We start from the raw sequence: 20,198 nt of genomic DNA, 5'->3' as shown, positions 1-20,198 counted from the left end.
CTGCCCCTTCCCCACTTGTGTTCTGTCTCTCTCTGACTCAAAAATAAACTATAAAAAAAAATTTAAAAAAGTATAGACAACTTACACCCAATGATTACATACTTATATTGTAGTTCTTAAGTAGATTTCACCATTATTTATAGACCCACTGAACAGAATATACCATTTTTCTGTGTTGACCTATTAGGTATGCATGTTTTGGTACTTGTGGTTCCATTTTACTTAAAAAGTTTCCCAATGTATTCACTATTGGCTTTGCTTTTTTAAAAAATTTATTTATTTACATTCAAGTTAGTGGACATACAGTGTAGTATTGGTTTCAGTAGAACCCACTGATTCATCTCTTACCTATGACACCCAGTGTTCATCCAACAAGTGCCCTCCTTAATGCCCATCCCCCATTAATGTCCATCCCTCCACCCACCCTCCTTCCAGCAACCCTCAGATTGTTGTGTTTAAGAGTCTCTTATGGTTTGCCCCCATTTTCCTCTTATTTTGCTTTTAAGTACACATACATTTCAGACTTCTGAACTTTTTGATGAAAAGTTACCATAGCTTTGGGTTCCATTTACAAAGCTCATACTTCAGAGGTCTACTCTCCACTATGTATGTGGCTATGATAGGTGAGAACAGGGACTAGATACAGGTTGGGTCTTTGGAAACCAACCAAACTTCTCTGGGTCTATTTCATTCCTAATACGGATACTACTACTTGCCTTACCAATCGTATGAAAGACAATTACAGGAGGTGTCTTACACAGGCACTTGGATAGGCAGTGATGGCAAGTCCCCGTCCCTCTGGGGTGGCAGGGCAATGCTTGGATCCGCAGGAGATGTTATCTGCGTCTGACTCCACCCAAGCTCTCATGGCTCAGTGAGAATTACAGATGTTCATGGTTCTTCAAATTCTTCTGATTTAAGCACGTTAATAATGAACAGGTCTCATTAGCCACCTTCCTGCGGCACCAATGGATTTAGTGCATACACTAATTCCCCACTGTGAAGGAATGCCTTCTGAAAGCTGGAGCTACAAGTTCTCACGATGAAAAACTCTTCAGTGCGTGTGTAAGCTGAACATATTTTGAGCGTATTTCATTATACTTTTTAAAAAGTATGTAATCCCATGACTCAGTGATCCTCAGATTAGCGAATTCAGCAGGTTAATACCTGACTTATTAAACACTGATGCGCCTTATTAATTGTACTCTTCCTTGTTAAATACAAAATAAGCCATTACGAACTATAGTTGAAATCATCAGATCAAAGCCACCGAGCAAGTAAACTAGCTATAAAAAAAAGTTTATTAAAAAAATAGACAGCATATGTAAACATCTTTTTCGGTCACAAGGCTTCATAATACAGCATTTCAGGCTCAGGCCCTAAATTTCTGCAACAGGAGCACCTTAAATGTTGACTAACAGTAATCAGCGTAACTTCTCTTTCAATGAGCTGTTAAGTCTATATGAAAATAAATAACCAGATTCTGCCAAGTATAACAAAGACACGGAGAAAATCACAAATATACAACAGATTTCGGCAAAAACTCTTTGCAGTAACATGACATTAAATCCTTGTATCGCAACAATGTCTTTAATGTAGCTTCACTTCCAAACTCATTGTGATGTAGAGTTGACTCCAGTGAAGCTCAACAGGAGCAGGGAATAGAGAGGGAACAGACAGAAGGACACGCGCCAGGACCCTCCACCCCTCACACACACACACACACACACACACACACACACACACACACACACATGCACACACACACAATGTTTTGGCAGAAGCGAAACTGTGAACAGAGTTTCTATACTCTTTTCATGTACTATTTCAGGCATGTATTCCCTTTACTTTTAGCCGGAAATCATATGCCACCAAGTGTCAGAATATGAAGTGGCCAGCCACAGTTTCAAACGTGATAAAGTCTTGAGGAAACCCAATTTTGATTACTTATTTCAACCACCTCCCAAAAGTGAAGCCAGATCCTAGAACAGACCATAATACAAAAGAATGTGGCTAAATACTCGAGATTTTGCTGCAAGAATTTTAAACATGAGGATGTTTTCCTTGGGGTTAAATGCGCTGAGATTATTATAATCCTTTCACGCTCTGTTGGCCGTCTGCTGGAACATACCTGCCAAGCAGCTGTGATGCTCCAAAGTGGCCAAATAATACTATTTTCTTTTTTTCTGCTCTAGGTAGAGAGATTTTGTCACAGCTCATTTAAACTGCTGACATTTCAGTTCTTGGGTAAACCCTGACCGAGGTAAAATTTTAAATGAAATGTCAAGTGATGTTTGCAATTTAGTATTGCATTGTATGCAAAACTTTAAGTATTGACTGTCATCCCAAACAGTCACAATCTAGTGACAGAAGGGAGGCATAGTGAATTTAATAAAAGAAACCAAAACAAATGTACGAGCTCCAGGATAGTCATTTCTGTAGTTTAATAACCGAATAGTCTATTTATATCATACATGTAGGATTTTATAAAGGTGACTCATGAAATAATTTAAAATCACTTAAAGTTCTGATCTGCTACCCCAAATCCATTTAAAAGCCCATATCTGAAAATAATCTATATGTGTCATTTCCACCATATCAGCTTATCATCAGTTTATCCATTTATCCACAATTTACGGAAACATGAGTTAACTATGAAATACTTAAAGTCTAACAGTGCTGCTTGCTGTTTCTTGATTTGGAGGTTCTTCTGCCTGTACTGGGGATTATCAGAATAATCACACATTAAATAGAGAAAAATAAAATTACATGACATGAATGTTTCCAACACCCGATACATAAATTGTTCAATTTTTAAAAATCCTACTACAAAATGAAAGCTTTATACTCGGGATACCAAACACGTGGTGACTGATGCAAGAAGAGCCGTTTTTACCGGAAGAACCTACCACTTGGCCTCGGTCAGGGGGACATAATGTGGCCTTAGCCAAATGCCAACGACTGACTTCTTAAAAATCTGTCTTGGAGTTGCAATGGATAAATTTTTTTTAAAGTTACATTCAGTACAACATTTACAAGTTACATTCACTTAAGTTCCCTCAAAGAGAAAAATATTGCATAATTTATGAGACCTCGACATTATCTATACATTATAAGCCTACACTGAGTTCAGGGAATTTAACTGGGACTCGATCTATTCCAGTCTTCGATACATACTTTTTAAATAGATAGCTTTCCTTACTAAGATCACATTATTCTTGTTTTGTTGTACAAATAACAAGAGAGAGATGAAGAAAGGCAAACAGGAAGGAAATGAAGGGGAAGGGACAAAATGGGTGCGCTTCATTACAATTGGGGTGTCATGGACAAGGTTGTAAATGAGGGCAGACAAAGCATTAGAATTATGCTCAAGGTCATTCCCTGCAGCACAGTTTTACATTGTTGCACGTTTCTTGTTTTATGTGTGTGTGTGTGTGTGTGTGTGTGTGTGTGTGTGTGTTCCAAGTTACTAGGTAAGAGTCCAGAGGGGAAAAAATGATACAGACCGCTAAGAGCAATCACATACATTTTTTTTTTCAGAAGGTTGACATCCATTACTACTTTTAGTAACATGGCCACAGCTTTTGAAAACACAGCAGCATGAAATAGTTTGAAGGTAGACACATTGTTTTAATTTGTTCACCTTAAAAAAAAAAAAAAAAAGAAAGGCTCAAACAAAGTAAGGCACTTAAGACAGAAATTCTTTCTCTAGTTGATATATGGATGGTCGGCTAGTTCTGCTCTTCATCCTGCACAAAGGCACGGTGTAGTCCCTACTCTGGCCCTCGACGTCCATGTCCAGTAGGGAAGGCACGTGGGACTTAGTTCTCTCCTGGGCACCTCGGGAGCAGTTAGCGGTGGGTCCCGGACCACGCACGGCACAGTCGGCCTGTGCAGGCTGAGACGCCGTTCGGCTCCTGGAGGAGGGAGGGCGAGGCAGAGGCATGATGCTGACGGCTCTCTGTTTTTCGGGAGGGGCCTCCCTTGGCAGGTTACCGTGAAGCCCGCGTGAGAGGTGGGGGAGCCCCAGAGCCCACTCAGGTGGCAGGTCAGAGGCTCCGGGGGCTGGTAGTCGAGCTGTCCCAGCTGCTTGAGAAAGCAGAGACAGTGCAGTTAGACAGTGACCTTTTCTAAAACTAGCAAACATCCAGCCAACTAACCAGGAGGGTGTATGGATTCAGTAATCACTTTTAAGTGAGCTGCAACAAAAATCCCGGGGCATCAACCTTTTTGAAGGACTCGGATACACCATTTGCCTGTTTATGAAAAACCTCTCCTGTAAAGAGTGTTTCTACCAAGGAAACTCAAGCCACAATCACAACCACATGGCTGTCAGTGCTCTGGCCAATCGCTAGCAGTTTTAAAAAGAGGGGAGGCTTTCTTTCAATCTGATTATAGTGGGATTAATCTGTCTTTAATAGATGGCTATTAATAATTTACACTGTTATCTTTAATAATATAATTCTGTTTAAAATGTCCATTTACATTATTTTTCTCAGGGACTTTCTCTCAACTTCTGGATTTTAGTTGGAGCTAGTAGCAGTCTATGAAAGCATCCTTGAATGAGGATTTAACAAGGCAATTGTTAGAGAAATAAAGATCAGTTTCCAATGAAAAGAGACACCAAAAAAATTATTGTATTAAAATAAGCAGATATATTGTATTAAAATAAGGCTTTTGGAAAAAAAAATGGATTAGACTGGAATACAGGTGGCTTTTTTGGTTTTGTTTCTTTGTTTTTGAGTTCCGGTGACTATGATGAACTTTCACTTCCAGATTATCATCTGAACAAACGGTCGACAACTGGGAGGCAGGCAGGGCCTACGTGTCGTCCCTTCTCTCTCGTGTCCTGCAGAACTGACCCGCCACCACCCTAACAAATAATTACTGGCTTCTAATTAAAAGAATGCTCTTTCATGGGATTACTGTCCTAGGATTTTCTCCTTGCGCAATTACAAACAACTGACACCCCACGCATTACAGAAGGGCACTGGATGTATCTGAAGACAATGGACAAGCTGAAAAAAAAAATCATGCGAGGTGGGGGAGGGGGAGAGTACTCAAAAGAGCAGAGGAAAAAGAACAGGACGAAGTCTCAGTTTTAATATACTTTAGAACTAACCACATCCTAACCTTTTACAACCTAAAAGGCATTTTTCATATACACAACCTCGCTTAATTCCCGTGAAATAGGTTTATAATTATCTTTATATACAGAAAGAAATAACAGGTGCACAGCACCCTGTGCCTCTTACTCCTGCTAAATTCAACCCGCACCTAACCTGAGCGGCGAGGCCAGGGGACTCGGAAGACCACGTGTCACAGGGGAGGCTGGGAGATCAGTTACCGAGCTCCAGCTCTCCCACCAATGACTGGTTCGGATGTGGGCAAATGACCAGTCCTCTACTGTGAGGGGCACGGGGCAGTATTCTCTACATGTTTGTGCTATTTTAATTTGCTATTATATATTTACGTTGCTGGAATCCAATGATACTTTTCCTAGAATTCAAATGATAAAGTCAAATAAAAGTGCAGGGTAAAATGCAAAGATCTGTATTAACTGTGAGAACAAACTTGTTAACGTAATCGCTTGGAAAAGACAGGATCGGATATCCCAGCGATTTGACCCGCGCATCTCAACAGCGGTGTTCTGTACTTTGGCCCACCTAAAGCAACCTACTTGGGGTCTGAAAAGCGTTTCCATCAGACAGGGTGCGTCTGTGATGTGGTGTGTGTTCTTTCGAAGAAGCGTAATAAGGCACATTCCCACACGTTGGGTCTAAGAGAGGAGGAGGCAGGTTTTTCCACGGCCTCTGATCGGCCTCGAGTCTTGGCGTGGAGGGCAGTTTGTGACTCCCTGCCCCGACGGCGGGGCATGAGTCTGGAGTGGGTATCTCAGGGGCACAAGTGACGTGGGCGCTGCCCTCTGATGCGTCGTCGCTGTCGGGCTGCAGCAAGCACTTTGTGGAAAGAGAGGGCATGGACAGAAGGCTCAGGGCGTTTGCTGGAGAAAAGATGGGTGGGCTGCCGGCCCCCTCGCCCGTCGATGGTGGCCTTGTCGAAGGACTCCCGCTGCCTCGGGACTTGGGAGCCCGCGGGAAGATTCCCTCGCGTTTCCTCCTCTCTTCCTTGGGCAGCGGTTCCTCGGCAGCCTGTGCTTTATTGAGCTCTCTGACGTCCAGTCCCAGAGCCACGGCCGCCAGCAGCACGGTGCAGCCGTACAGAGCAGACTCGGTCTTCTTCCTCTGGGGGGATCTGCTCAAGCCATTCATGGGGGTCACCTGAGGTGGGACGGCAGTGGGGTTCATAACGAGTCCCTCCTCCCAGTCTCCAGGTTCCACTGGATTCTCTCTCTGGCCATCTTTCCAAAGAGGTAGATCGATGTGGGCTTGACTGGGCAGTTTCATTGGCTTTGGTTTTCTGTGTTCTGATCCATCTGGGGCAAGTTTTGGCTCTTCAGAAACACCTAGGTAAAGATATAAAGATAGGGGTTAAGTACAATTTACAGTAAAAATAACTTAAAAGTTTTTTAATGTTTTTAAAAAATTTATTATTAAGAGACAGAGAGAGACAGAGACAGAGCATGCGTAGAGGAGGGGCAGAGAGAGAGGGAGACACAGAATCGGAAGCAGGCTCTAGGCTCTGAGCCGTCAGTACAGAGCCCAATGCGGGACTTGAACTCACAGACTGAGAGATGGTGACCTGAGCCTAAGTCGGATGCTTAGCCGACTGAGCCACCCAGGTGCCCCTACAGTAAAAATTATTTAAACAATACTATAAAATAGGGGCGTCTGTGTGGCTCAGTCAGTTAAGCATCTGACTTTGGCTCAGGTCATGATCTCATGGTTTGTAGGTTTGAACCCCATGTCAGGCTCTGTGCTGACAGCTCAGAGCCTGGCAGCTGTCTTCGGATTCTGTGTCTCCCTCTCTCTCTGCCCCCCGCTGCTCACGCTGTCTCTCTCTCTCTAAAAAGTAAAATAAAACATTTAAAAAGTTAAAAAAAAATAGACAATACTAGAAAATAAAGCTAAAATCTAAGAAATATTCTAAGTCCAAGCTCATGTAGTCCTTTCCCATTGAGCAAACAGTTCATCCCGATGGACCTTAAGGAAAGGGAGCCCAGGGCACAGAACTCAAGGTTCCCCATGGAGGAACCAGCAAGCACTTCATCTGCTGTTCCCTAGCCTTCAGGAAATGGCTCTCGCTGGCACAGAAAATAAAATTATTACCAGAACAAGTCATCAAGATCTGGAAACGCACACACACATACGCGGGCTGTGAGTGTCAGACATAGCATGCCCTCGGCCTCCTCGTGACGTGTCCGGCCCCGTCACCCACAGCTCGCCTGTGTGTATGGGAACCCTGAGGCCACTGATCAGGGTGGAAACTGGAAACCAGCAGAAATGTGAACTCTTAACCCACTCCACACTCTGGAACCAGAAATTCTAGGACTGAAGCCCAGGGGTGTGCATTTTAACAAGGCTTTACTCAAGTTTGGGAGCCCTTGGAACCAAGGAAGATTCTCCAAAGAGGTCCCATGGGCTAACAAATGGGATCAGTCAAAGAGGAAGCGGTAATTGTTATCACTCCAGTGCTTAACAAGGAATCAGTGAAGTGACAAACCCCTTAATCCATGTTCAAAGCAATCCACCTAGAGCTTCCAGTGATTTTTCCAGTACCGTGTCCTATTATATACCTGCAGCATGCTCTAGAGTCCAGACAAGCCAAGAGACCGGCCTCTCCCCCAGGAAGCCACTGGAGCTCTTCCTATCGCTGCCTTGCCTTCAGGGTGTCCTCTTCTTCCTGTCTGGCTTCCTTCTACACTCTACCACTGGCTCTTCCCTCGGAAAGCCCTCTCTCAAAGTACCACCGGATGTGAATGTAACCTAACACAGCCTGTCCGCCCACGTTCAGCCTCAGCTCCCTGTGAACCTTCCCGCCCCGGAACCCCCAACGCCTCTTTTAGTTTCTGTACTTTCAGATCACAATCCGATGTGCACGTGGGCTGGTACTCTTCTGACCACCTGTTTGTCTTTTTAAGTTTGAAGGAGTTCTCCCTGAATAGTACCTTCAATAGGTGGCCACAAAATGCATTTGGGCGAATGAATATGTATTGCATATACGCACAGTACATGTAACAGATAGCAATTTATCGATTCATAGTTTAGAAAACAGGAGTGGGGGATGCCATCGACAAATGAAATTCATTGATTTTAAAGTATACTGAATGGGGTGCCTGGGTGGCTCGGCCAGTTAAGGGTCTGCCTTTGGCTCAGGTCAGTCATAATCTTGCGGTTTGTGAGTTCAAGCCCTGCGTCGGGCTCCGTGCTGACAGTTTGGGGCCTGGAGCCTGCTTCGGATTCTGTATCTCCCTCTTTCTCTCTGCCCCTCCTCTGCTCATGCTCTGTCTCTCTCTCTCTCTCAAAAATAAAATAAAACATTAAAAAAAAGTACACTAAGAATTTCCTAATGTAGATTCACGTGTACCCTTCCTGATCATAAAACACTCTTCCCCCTGGAGTGGTCATGAACTTATGCTGGTCCATCATAATTTTCCCTTCTTATGAACAATGACAATTATCTGTAGTTCCCAAACCAAGGTAGATTATCTACGTAAGATCAAAATGTACAGAAGATCTACAAAAGGATCAAAATGTCCTTTTGGGATTCACTTAGGCATTGGATAGATGGTGAAAGTTTGCAGTGTTCCAGGCATTGGGAGTGGTGAACAAAACTGATAAATTCTGTGGTTTTCCAGTTTGGAAGTGAACAGAACAGAATCATCGTGGGCATCCAACAGAGACAAGGATGGATTTCAGAGAGGAGCTATGAATAAACAGGAATGGGTCCCGAGACACAGGGCTGGGGTGAGACGCTACTTCAGCACAGGTGGGCAGCAAAAGCTTTCGGGAAACATCTGAGCTGAGACATAGATGCCCAGAAGGACAGGACCATACAAGGGGTGGCGGGTGGGTGGGGCCCGCAGGCAGGACAGACAGGGTAAGCCTTCTGCTCATTAACTTTTCACGTGAACTTCAAGAGGTAACTTAACAGAGACTGACTTGAGTCAGCCAACGATATCCTGGTATTTTCTCCCACAGTCCTTTGGAGGACTTATTAAGAGGGTCAAAATGTTATAAAAATAAATAAATAAATAAATAAAAGGACTAAGGGGGGAAAAATGAAGACTTCTCTGATGAATCTATTTAGTCACAAATAATGAAAAATATACTAGAGGAGTAACAGTTTTATTACTACTAAGTGTTCTTCCTGAGTCCTCAAACCATATTGGACCATAAATTACAATGTGTTAATAACAGGAGAATCTGTTGTCCTTGGAGCAAGAGTCAGAACACAGTGATGAATCTGACAAGAGGAAGCATTTACTCAGGAATGACAGAACTCCGGTCCCGTGTAGGCCAAAATATACTTGTGTGGGTATTTATACCGAAACCACCATCTTCACGATGATGCAAAAGAGGAAGACCGAACACGGTTAGTGAGTGATAAGGTGTTTATAAAATTAAGTGCAGCACGGATCATAAATTCAAGAAAGTGACCATCGTGTTCTGCTGAAACATCTTAAACTTGGCCACGGTATCAAAAGGCGGTCAGGTATAGAGACCAATGTTCTTTTCCTTAGTGATAACACTCCCTGAAGGTTTTCCAACAATTTCATATCTCTTAAACTTTTTAATATCTGAATTTTGAATAGGCCTACTGAATATTGAAAATAATTACGATTCCCGTCAGTTTAACGGAGACTGCAATGTGATTCTCTCTAAGCCGCACTTTTCCTCAAGATAACCTGCTTGGTAAGATTTCATCGTGTCAAGAGGTGGACATAAAGGCAGGACACCACCCCTGAGTCTCAGCAGAATTTCAGGATGACTGTATTTTTATATTTACTATCTCCTACACTAAATGAATTTGACTCTACAGAACCAATTAGGATACAAATTTTCTTCCAGTAAAAAACAGAAGTTACAAATTCCCAATAAACAATGTGGAGCGTAATTACTTTCTACCAAAAAGAGTTACAGGACAGAAAATAAGTTCTGAGTTTAAATACAGGTATACATAATCAGTGTTACTACTTGCTAAACTTCCCTATGCTACTTGAGCGACCACATGGAACTACTAAAGCAAAGCTTCTAGAACATTAGATGCCAAGTCTACCTCAAACAAATTCCATTTCCTGAAGCACACTTACCTGGCTGGTCCACAAATAATGAAACCAGCGGCATGGTTTTCTGATTCTTTAGTAAGAGCGTTGACCAAGGACTGTTGCCGTCTGAGAGAGGTCTTATTCTAAAAGAAAATATAACAGAACCACGTGACAAACAAATTAGGTTTTGATAAATAAATGCCGACAACAGTTTTAAGTAGGAAATAGAGCACATCTGTAGTGTTTTGAAGGGTGAACAAAGCACGAATAAAACCTTGAAATGGGACAGAAAGTACACGGGAAAGTTTTTTAACTGCTTAACTAAATAATAACTAATTTAGCAGGATAAACTCATCCAGGAAATTAAATTAGTATTTGGGTAGCTCTGTATTTTTCCAACTGCTTTTTGAAAGTGATGTCTGGCTAAGGCAGTGTTACAAAGGCATGTATTTGTCACAGTGCACTCCGATGTACCCCCTCCCCAACGATGTCACACACATACCTTTCTTTGCACTCCGTTCTTTCTTTCATTTGAATTGAATTTGGTCCCCAGGTACAACCTTTTTTCTTGAAACTCCTTTTCACATCTTCAAACTCTTCTTGTCGACAGATTGTGTTCCTTCCCCAAGTTTTATTACTTTCATCTGAAGTCACTAGGCAGAGAGCATCACTCATTCACCAATTGGAAAACACTTAAGCGAATCAAACCAGTTGTGCAACTACCTCATGCAAAGCATGTCAACAGTGGAAAAACATGAAAATGATGGAGAAATTATGTCTTTCAGCCACTGACTGCAAATTTCTTTCTCTTACCAGAAAATTAGCAAAAAGAAAAAAAAAAAGAAAGAAAAGTGAAATGAGTTAAAATAGGCTGAACTTAGGAAAATAAAATATATATTTTTAAATTGCAATTTAATCCAATTTTCATCAGTCATCACTACTTTGCTTGACCATCACAACAGCTTGGCTAGAGTTCCCTTTTAAGTTTCAGTCTGTTTTTTTTTTTTTTTAATTTTTTAATGTGTATTCATTTTTGAGAGAAAGAGCATGAGCAGCAGAGAGCAGAGAGGGAGACACAGAGCTCCAGGCCCTGAGCTAAGGTTAGCACAGAGCCTGACACAGGCTTGAACCCACGAATAGTGAGATCATGACCTGAGCCGAAGTCAGATGCTTAACCCTGAGCCACCAGGTGCCCCAAAATCTCAGGTTGTTTAACAGTTGCCCCGTCTTGCTTTTCTACATGGCCCCACAGGGAGGTTTGTAGTCACATATAATATCCACGTTTTGCTGACACACTTCCATGCTATCCTTGTAGCCTTGAAGTATGCTTGCAATTGATTTGGAAATCACTGGCAAAAAGGCTACTATACACTTAGGAAAACAATTCTGTAAGTAGATGTTTGAAAGCACTATTGAAAGCATTATGACCTATCTACAGAGTTGAATACTCTATGGCCATAAAAAAAACCCCAAACCAAACCAAAACAAAAAAAAAAACAAAAACGAGGTTCAGGGATGCCTGAGTGGCTCAGTTGGTTGAGCTTCTGACTCTTAATTTTGGCTCAGGTCATGATCCCAGGGTCGTGGGGTCAAAACAAACCCCATGTTGGGGTCTGAGATGAGCACAAGGCCTGCCTAAGGGTCTCACTCCTCTTCTGCCCCTCTCCCCCACTCTCACTGTATCTATAAAAAAAATGTTCAGATAAAATTAATATATAATGCCTGTATTAAATATATAGAACCCATTTTATTAAAAAGTAAGTATGCATACGTGTGTATAAACACACATTATATAGAGAAGTTAATAAACATAGGTATCAAGCTTTTATTTTATGCTCCCTATATAAATATATAGGTATATAAATACACACATACATATATGTGTGATTTTTTAAGTAGGTTTCATGGGCAGCATGGAGCCCAACACAGGGCTTGAACCCACGACACTGAGATGAAGACCTGAGCTGAGATCAAGAAAGCGAGAACAAACTATCCTAAAATCCGTATGGAACCACAAAAAGCCCTGAATAGCCAAAGTAATATTGAAGAAGAAAACCAAAACGGGAGGCATCACAATCCCGGACTTTAGCCAATACTACAAAGCTGTCATCATCAACACTATATGGTATTGGCACAAAAACAGACACATGGACCAATGGAATAGGATAAAGCGCCCAGAACTGGACCCACAAATGTATTGCCAATTAATCTTTGACAAAACAGGAAAGAGTATCCAATGGAAAAAAGACTGCTTTTTTAGCAGGTGGTGCTGGGAGAACTGGACAGCAACATGAGGAAGAATGAAACTAGACCACTTTCTTACACCATACACAAAAATAAACTCAAGATGGATGAAGGACCTGAATGTGAGACAGGAAACTATCAAAACCCTAGAGGAGAAAGTAGAAAACAGCCTCCTTGACCTCAACTACAGCAATTTCCTCCTCAACACATCCCCAAAGGCAAGAGAATCAAGAACCAAAATGAACTACTTGGACCTCATCAAGATAAAAAGCTTCTGCACCAAAAAGAAAACAATCAAAAAAACTAATAGGCAACCGATGGAATGGGAAAAGAGTTGCAAATGACATATCAGATAAAGGGCTAATATCCAAAATCTACAAGAACTCACCAAACTTCACAACCGAAAAATGAATAATCCAGTGAAGAAATGGGCATAAGACATGAACAGACACTTCTCCAAAGAAGACATCCAGATGGCCAACAGGCACATGAAATGATGCTCAGCATCACTCATCATCAGGGAAATACAAATCAAAACCACACTGAGATACCACCTCACACTGGTCAGAGTGGCTAAAATGAACAAATCAAGAATATAGATGCTGGCGAAATAACTTAAGTGGAGAAGGGCAGATACCATATGTTTGCACTCATAGCTCTAACAGGAGAAACCTAACAGAGGACCATGGGGAGGGGGAGGGGGAAAAAGAGTCAGGTAGAGAGAGGGAGGCAAATCATGAGAGACTCTTGAATACTGAAAACAAACTGAGGGCTGAAGAGGGAGAGGGAAAGGGGAAAGGGGGTGATGGCCATGGAGGAGGGCACTTGTGGGGAAGAGCACTGGGTGTTATATGGAAACCAACTTGACAATAAACTATATGAAAAAAAATACTGAGCACCTAATAAATTCTAGATAATATGCTAAAAAAAAAAAAAAAGAATCGGATGCTTACCCAACTGAGCACCCCTAGGGATCAAACTTTTACTGCAGTGTTTACCTTTGAGGGAGATAATTGTTTATGGAAAGAAGAAAATTTACATTCCTTATAATCATTTTTTAAATTGGCAGCACTATGGGTGATGCTTGATTTGTTTTGTGTGTTTCAATATCTTCCACACTTAAACATTTATGTATCTATGTGGACACAGGTGTTTGTATGTGTGTACGTGACCATCCTGAACAAGGTGTTCACTCTTTTCATGAAGGGTCTCCTGGCAGAGTCCGAGGAACTTGGGTGGGTGGTCCTGCCAGCCATGGGAGCAGCGGGTGGAGAGGACTGTGGGCTCCCAGATTACTACACGGGACTCGCTCTCAGCTGCACGATTCCTCAGCCTGTGGCCCCAGCGTTAGCGACGACCTTAAGGCTTGAGTGCCCTTATCCTCCTTCCTGTCTTGGTTGGCTCTTCTGTTGTCTCTTCTGTGTCGACATTTATTGAACATTTACTGTCCTCGGAGGCTGGGAAGGGTAGGGTGAAGAGTCCACACTCTTAGAGACTGAGTCCAGTGGCATAGCATCATAGCCATTGAGTTAGGTCAAGTTTCCTAAACTCCCTGTGCCTCCGTGGGGGAATCACAATGGTATCTACTTAATGAGGTTGTTTTGAGAACTCAACGGGTTAACACACGGAACAGCTCAGAATGGTGCCAGGCATAGTAAGCGCTCCGTGGAGGCTGAGTGTTATTACGGTCGTGCTAGGTGCTGGGTCACAGGGTCTCTGCCCATATGGACGGAGTTTATGGCATGCTTTTTCTGCCTCTACTAACCCATCATAAACCAGTCATCCTACATTTAGAACTGTCTTGGCTTTCGTTAAGCAGGTTGGTAAGTAGGACCTGGAGGAAAGAGGGAGGGTTACTGATGTTTTCAGCTTGCATCCACCATCTCTTTGGAAAAGTAAGTGCTCTAAATTGACTATTCTGATACTCAGTTATTGAAAAACATGCTAAGGATGTACAATGGCAGCAGGTTCCTGGAATGTGGTGGACAGGTCCACCATTTGACTCTATTTGACAACATGGAAAAGGCGTGTTTTACTGTTGCTTTAAGCTATACTCTGAGAGACACCTGGGTGGCTCAGTCGGTTGAGTGTCCGCTTTCAGCTCAGGTCATGATCTTGCGATTTGTGGGTTCGAGCCCCACGTGGGGCTCTGTGCTGACAGCTCAGAGCCTGGAGCCTGCTTCAGATTCTGTGTCTCCTTCTCTCTCTGACCCTCCCCTGCTCGTGCTGTCTCTCTCTCTCAAAAATAAATAAAACATTTAAAAGAAAAGATACACCCTGAAACTTACGTTCTCAGACGATTAGTGCGTTTTCTTCCTGATTCCCAGAGAGAACTGTGCCTTCCGGGTGGTGTCATATAACAAGACCAGTGAGAGGAAGTCAGAGGAAGTCACGGTAAGAAAGTATTTTGTGCAAATATTAGATGGTGTTCTCCTTAGCAGACAGTGATTCTATGCATTCTATGGTGACATACTCGTGTTTTTATCCAAAGTCAAACTTCTATAGTGTATTTTCTATTTTGGTGTTTGCTTTGGTAGTCTTTAAACAATTTGCGGGTAATCTCTTCTGTGTTCAATTTCACCAAAATGATTCTCATCTCTCTTAATACATAGAATTACTCTTCCCTTCAGTTTCAGAGGTTTTGGGCTTTTCTTCTTGCAATGCTTTCACAACACGTTTTTCTCACTCAGGTCCTCCTCACATTTTCCACTTCGGGTCCAGAGGAAACGTGCCAGACGACATCTCTAATAGCCCATTCCTCTAAATCAGATGGGCAGATCGAGGTACCCGATCCACCGAGAGGGAAAATCCTCACAATGATTAATGCTGTAAGAGGCAGACCACAGTGAGAGACCTGAAGGCCATAAAGAGCTTCGGAGTAAAAATAATAATACAAATAATGATTAAAACAACTGCCAACACATATAGACTTCTTACCACGTGTATACACTTGACCCTTATAAACAATATCGTCCCTAGTTTACTGAAACAATGGGAAGCATGATGAGCTTGAGAAACTTGTCCAAACCACAGTATAGTAGAGCCAGAGCACAGACTCAGTCCCAGGCCGTGTGGCTCCAGAGTCAGTCATGCTCATTTTTTATATTAAAAAACATTTTTTAATGTTTTTATTTATCTTTGAGAGAGAGAGAGCATGAGTGGAGAAGGGCAGAGAGAGAGGGGGTCGGAGGATCTGAAGCAGGCTCTACACTGACAGCACAGAGCCTGATGCAGGGCCCGAACTCAGAAACCATGAAATCATGACTTGAGCTGAAGTTGGACACTTAAGCGACTGAGCCCCCAGGTGTCCCCCAGAGTCCATGCTCTTAACTGCCATGCTGCACTGAGGTGTAAAGATAGGACGTCCACACAAGCTAGGGACTAGAGAGGACACCCGAACGGATATAAGAGAAGCGGCTGGGGACACCCGGGCCTAGAAAGAAGCGGACGATGATTCAGGTCAAAGAAGGTGATCAGAACAGTTCTGCGCGTGGACCTGGTCCTGGTTGGAATATCTGTAGTCCAAGGCTTTCATCTGTGACTTTAGAGGATGAACGCTCGGGGGAAAGGGAGATGTTCCGTGAGGGGGCTTCACTGTAACCCCACAGGGCTATAACTTACTTGTAATCCCAAAAGTATTCAATTTAACTAGTACAAGTCTTGGGCCTTGCCAGGCTTATCCAGGTACGACTGACTCCCCACTTCACGTAGCTCAAAATCACAGCCGAAGAGTGTGAAGACGGGGACCCCATTTGCCCTGGGTGGGAATGTGAAATGGTGCTGGCACTCTGGCGGGTGGTTTGGTGGTGTCCTTTAGAACTACACACAGTCATCATACAAACCAGAAATCACACTCACTGGTATTTATCTGAACAGTTGAAAACATGTCCATGTGAAAACCTGCGCATGACTTTACAGGACCAAGTAAAACTTGGAAGCAGTAGAGCTTGCTTTCGGTAGTCGCGTAGGTAAGAATACACTGTGGTCTGTCCAGATAATGGGACACCACTTGCTGAGCAGCACTAGGTGAGTATGAGCTGCTATGCCAGGAAAAGCCTTGGGAGGGACGTGAATTTTTCTGGAAAGGCCACATACTGAAGGATTCCCCGAGTAGGACATTCCAAGAAAGGCAAAGCTACGGAAACAGTAAAAGGACCGTGGCTGCCAGGGGTTGAGGGTGGAGGGGTGAATGGGTGGAGCACAGAGGACTTCTGGTCAGTGAAAATGCTCTGTATGATATTATAATGGTGGATACGTGTCATTGTGCATTTGTCCACACCCAGGATTCACAAGACTGAACTCCAACGTACACTAGACTTTGGGTGATGATGGTGATATGTCCATTCAGGTTCCACAGATTGGAACAAAGGCTGCACGGTAGTCATAGTGGGGGAGGCTGTGTGTGTGCACGAGGTGGGAGTTTAGGGGAAATATTTGTACCTTCCTCACAATTTGGCTGTAAACCTAACATGGCTAAATAAAGGTTAAGTCTAAAAAAAAAAAAGAATATGAAAACATGGAAGAAGGCAGAGAAACAGCTGGGCAAGAACACAGGGATCATGAGTTCTTGTTCTCTTGTCCTTCCAACCTGGCTAAGAGGTCAGCCTTGCTAATCCTCTTATGTTCCTTTAATGAAACCCTTACTCTGGGCAAAAGCAAGGGACAAAGCATGGCTTTACGAAAAACGCTTTCTCAGAAAGACAGGTGGGTTATGATAAAATAATGGCGCCTTCAGCTCTAAGATCATGCATTTATTTAGATTATTGTACATTTGTTTAGATTATTTCTCTTTAACTGTGAAGAGACTAGTATCCTGGGTTCGCGGGAGCTTTAACAGAAAAATCTTTGCTGGTGCCAAGGTTTTCATTACCAAACAAAACAAAACAAACAACCCCAAAAAACAAAAACAAAAACAAAAAAACCCAAACAAAAAGAAATAAATTGATTGCAGACCTGATCAGGAAAAATATTCTTTAAGGATTTTTTTTTCCTCCAAAGAAGTATATAGTAAGTAGCGAAGAATTAAATTTGTTGGAGACAGGAGAAGTTGCCAAGTCGATTACTAAATAGGGTAATGTAGGCTGATTACCAGATTCCTTACACACACACGCACACACACACACACACACACACAAGTGCATACACATATATGTATTACATATGTAATATATGTATGTGATGTATATCTATATATTTATATCTATATATATCACATTCTTGTTTTGCTTAGCCTACTATTTGGACTCTTGAAAAAAATCAATAGTTTTTAAAAATTCCACTGAACTTTGATTTAGGGTCTAACTGAAAGCCCTGTTTGTGCAAAGTTGCAAAGGTGCCAGGCAAATTAGCTATATGTCTTTTTCCCCCCACCAGGCTGGACATGTTTTATAACCAAAATACTACATGCTACTTTGAAGTATTAGGGTGGTCAATACAGACCAAATGAGAGTTACCTCTCGAAATGCAATTTTCTTTTCTTTACAAAACAAAGAAAGTGAATGTAATCTTGCATTCCTCATTTCACTTCTCAAAATATCCATAAATATGCTACTGGTAGAATTAGGTTATGCTAATTTTTGCATATAAGTGTTAACAAAATGTCTCAAGGTATGGTATTCCACTTGGTGGCCTGGTCAGATCACCAATTGCATAGAATCTAAAAACCACGATTGTGAAAATAAGAAAATAATTTTGCATGGAAAAAGAAATGATCAACAAAATGAAAAAGTAGTTTATGGAATAGAAGAAAATATTTGCAAATCACATATCTGATAAGAGCTTAATATCCAAAATGTACAAATAACTCATATACCTTAATAACAAAAAAAACTAATAATCCAATTTAAATGGGTAGAAGATCTGAATAGACATTTTCCCAAAGGCATACAGAGAGACACAAAAGACAAATGAAAAAGTGCTCAACGTCACTTTCCGTCAGGAAAATTCAAATCAAAACCACAGTGAGATACCACCTCACACTGGTTAGAATGGCTAGTATCAAAAAGACAAGAAATAATAAGTGCTGACAAGGGTGTGGAGTAAATGAAACCTGTGCACTGTTAGTGGGAACATCAATTCGTGCAGCCACTGTGAAAAACAGTATGGAAGTGCCTCAAAAAATTAAAAATAGAAACACCAGAATATGACCAAGGTGGTAACACACAGTACACCTGACTTTATCCCCCTTCATAAGAAGATCAAACGACTACAGTATGTGAGAATAAAGCCAATGCCCTTGTTCGGCCAGGCAACTTGCAGTGTTGGTCGGCTCGAGTTAAGACAACAAAGAGTTTTACCACTCATAGGGCTACTTCTGTTGCACTCAGGCAGGGAATCTAATTCATTCGCCTGCTCATCACTGAATACAGCCTTCAGCCAGTCCAATGTAATATCCTCCCATGGGAAGCTTCACAGCCTGTTTGACAGACCTATGACCATACATTAGGCCAAATCTAAGAAGACTGAAATCCTACCAAGTATTTTCTCTGACCACATGGCATGAAACTAGAAATCAGTAATAAAAGAAAAACTGGAAAATTCATTAATACATGAAAAGTAAACAATACTCTCCTGATCAAAGAATAAATTAAAGAGGGAAAAAAAACTTCTTGAGGCAAACAAAGATGAAACACAATACACACGAACTTGTGAGATGTAGCTAAAGCAGTTCTAAGAGGGAAATTCATAGCAATAAATGCCTACATTAAGAAGAAAGATCATAAATGAACAACCTAACTCTACACCTTAAGGAACTAGGGGAAAAAATAGAAAACAACAGTAAGCCAAAAGTTAGAAGAAAAAAACCAACGAAGATTATAGAAGAAATAAATAAAATAGAAAACAAAAAAAGAAATGGAAAAGATTAACCACACTAAGAGTTGGTTCTTTGAAAATATAAACACAATCAACAAAACCTTAGTTAAAATAACCAAGAGAAAAAGAGAAAGAATCCAAATCAACAAAGTTATAAATGAAAAAGAAGACATTAAAACAGATACCCCAGGAATTATAAGCATCATAAGAGGTACCAGGAACAACTATGTGCCAACAAAATGTACAACCCAGAAGAAATGGGAAAATTCTTAGTAGCTTACAATTTGCCAAGACTGAATCAGGAAGAAATTTAAAAAATCCAAACAGACCAATTATTAGCAAGGAGATTGAATTTGTAATAAAAAATCTCCCAAAGAAGAAAAGCCCAGGGCCAGACGACTTCACTTGCGAATTTATGAAACCATTAAAGGAAAATTAACACCAGTTCGTCTCAAATTCTTCCAAAAAAATTCACAGAGGAAGGATCACCTCCAAACTCATTTTATGCGGCAATCTTTACCCTGATATCAAAACCAGAAAAGGACATTACTAAATGGATTTTTTTTTTTTAGTAAATGCAGTACAGTCTGGTAAATGTATGATTATCTTAATAATATTTTTCTCTAGCTTACTTTATTATAAGAATACCATAAATAATACATGTAACCTACAAAATATGTGTTTATTGACTCTTTATGTGATTGGTAAGTCGTCTAGTCAATAGTATAGGCTATTATCAGTTAAGTTTCTGGGGAGTTAAAAGTTGTATGTGGATTTTCAACTGCATTGCGTGCTGGGTGGGTGTTCAGTGGCCCTAACACTTGTGTTGTTTAAGGTTCAACTGTATATACAAATATCGGATAATTATGTTGTATATTAATACTATGGAACTAATATAATGTTACATGTCAGTTACATCTCAATTACAAAAAATTAGACTAAGCAATGTCACAGCAAATTTTGTTTCCTGAAT

The 20,198-nt window shown here is 41.5% G+C and overlaps 1 protein-coding gene across 2 annotated transcripts in view; it reads right to left on the bottom strand.

Annotated features, from left to right (window-relative positions):
* Nucleotides 1–1,278: 1,278 nt before the first annotated feature.
* MAP3K21 (mitogen-activated protein kinase kinase kinase 21) overlaps nucleotides 1,279–20,198 on the bottom strand; it is a 56,153-nt gene continuing 37,233 nt past the window's right edge. Inside the window, exons 7-10 of one of the 2 annotated variants that reach the window (XM_029914879.1) lie at nucleotides 10,671–10,821; nucleotides 10,214–10,311; nucleotides 5,681–6,466; nucleotides 1,279–4,089 (exon numbers count right to left, since the gene is read on the bottom strand). In XM_029914879.1, coding sequence (XP_029770739.1) covers nucleotides 3,689–4,089; nucleotides 5,681–6,466; nucleotides 10,214–10,311; nucleotides 10,671–10,821 — 1,436 coding nt within the window. In that variant the 3' untranslated portion in view covers nucleotides 1,279–3,688. The remainder of the gene's footprint in view (nucleotides 4,090–5,680; nucleotides 6,467–10,213; nucleotides 10,312–10,670; nucleotides 10,822–20,198) is intronic. The other variant, XM_029914883.1, reaches the window with a different exon arrangement.

The sequence above is a fragment of the Suricata suricatta genome, chromosome 2 (assembly GCF_006229205.1).
Source record: "Suricata suricatta isolate VVHF042 chromosome 2, meerkat_22Aug2017_6uvM2_HiC, whole genome shotgun sequence".
Lineage (NCBI taxonomy): Eukaryota > Metazoa > Chordata > Mammalia > Carnivora > Herpestidae > Suricata > Suricata suricatta.
Note: the sequence above shows the minus strand (reverse complement) of the source record. Positions and strands in the feature narration are given on the sequence as shown.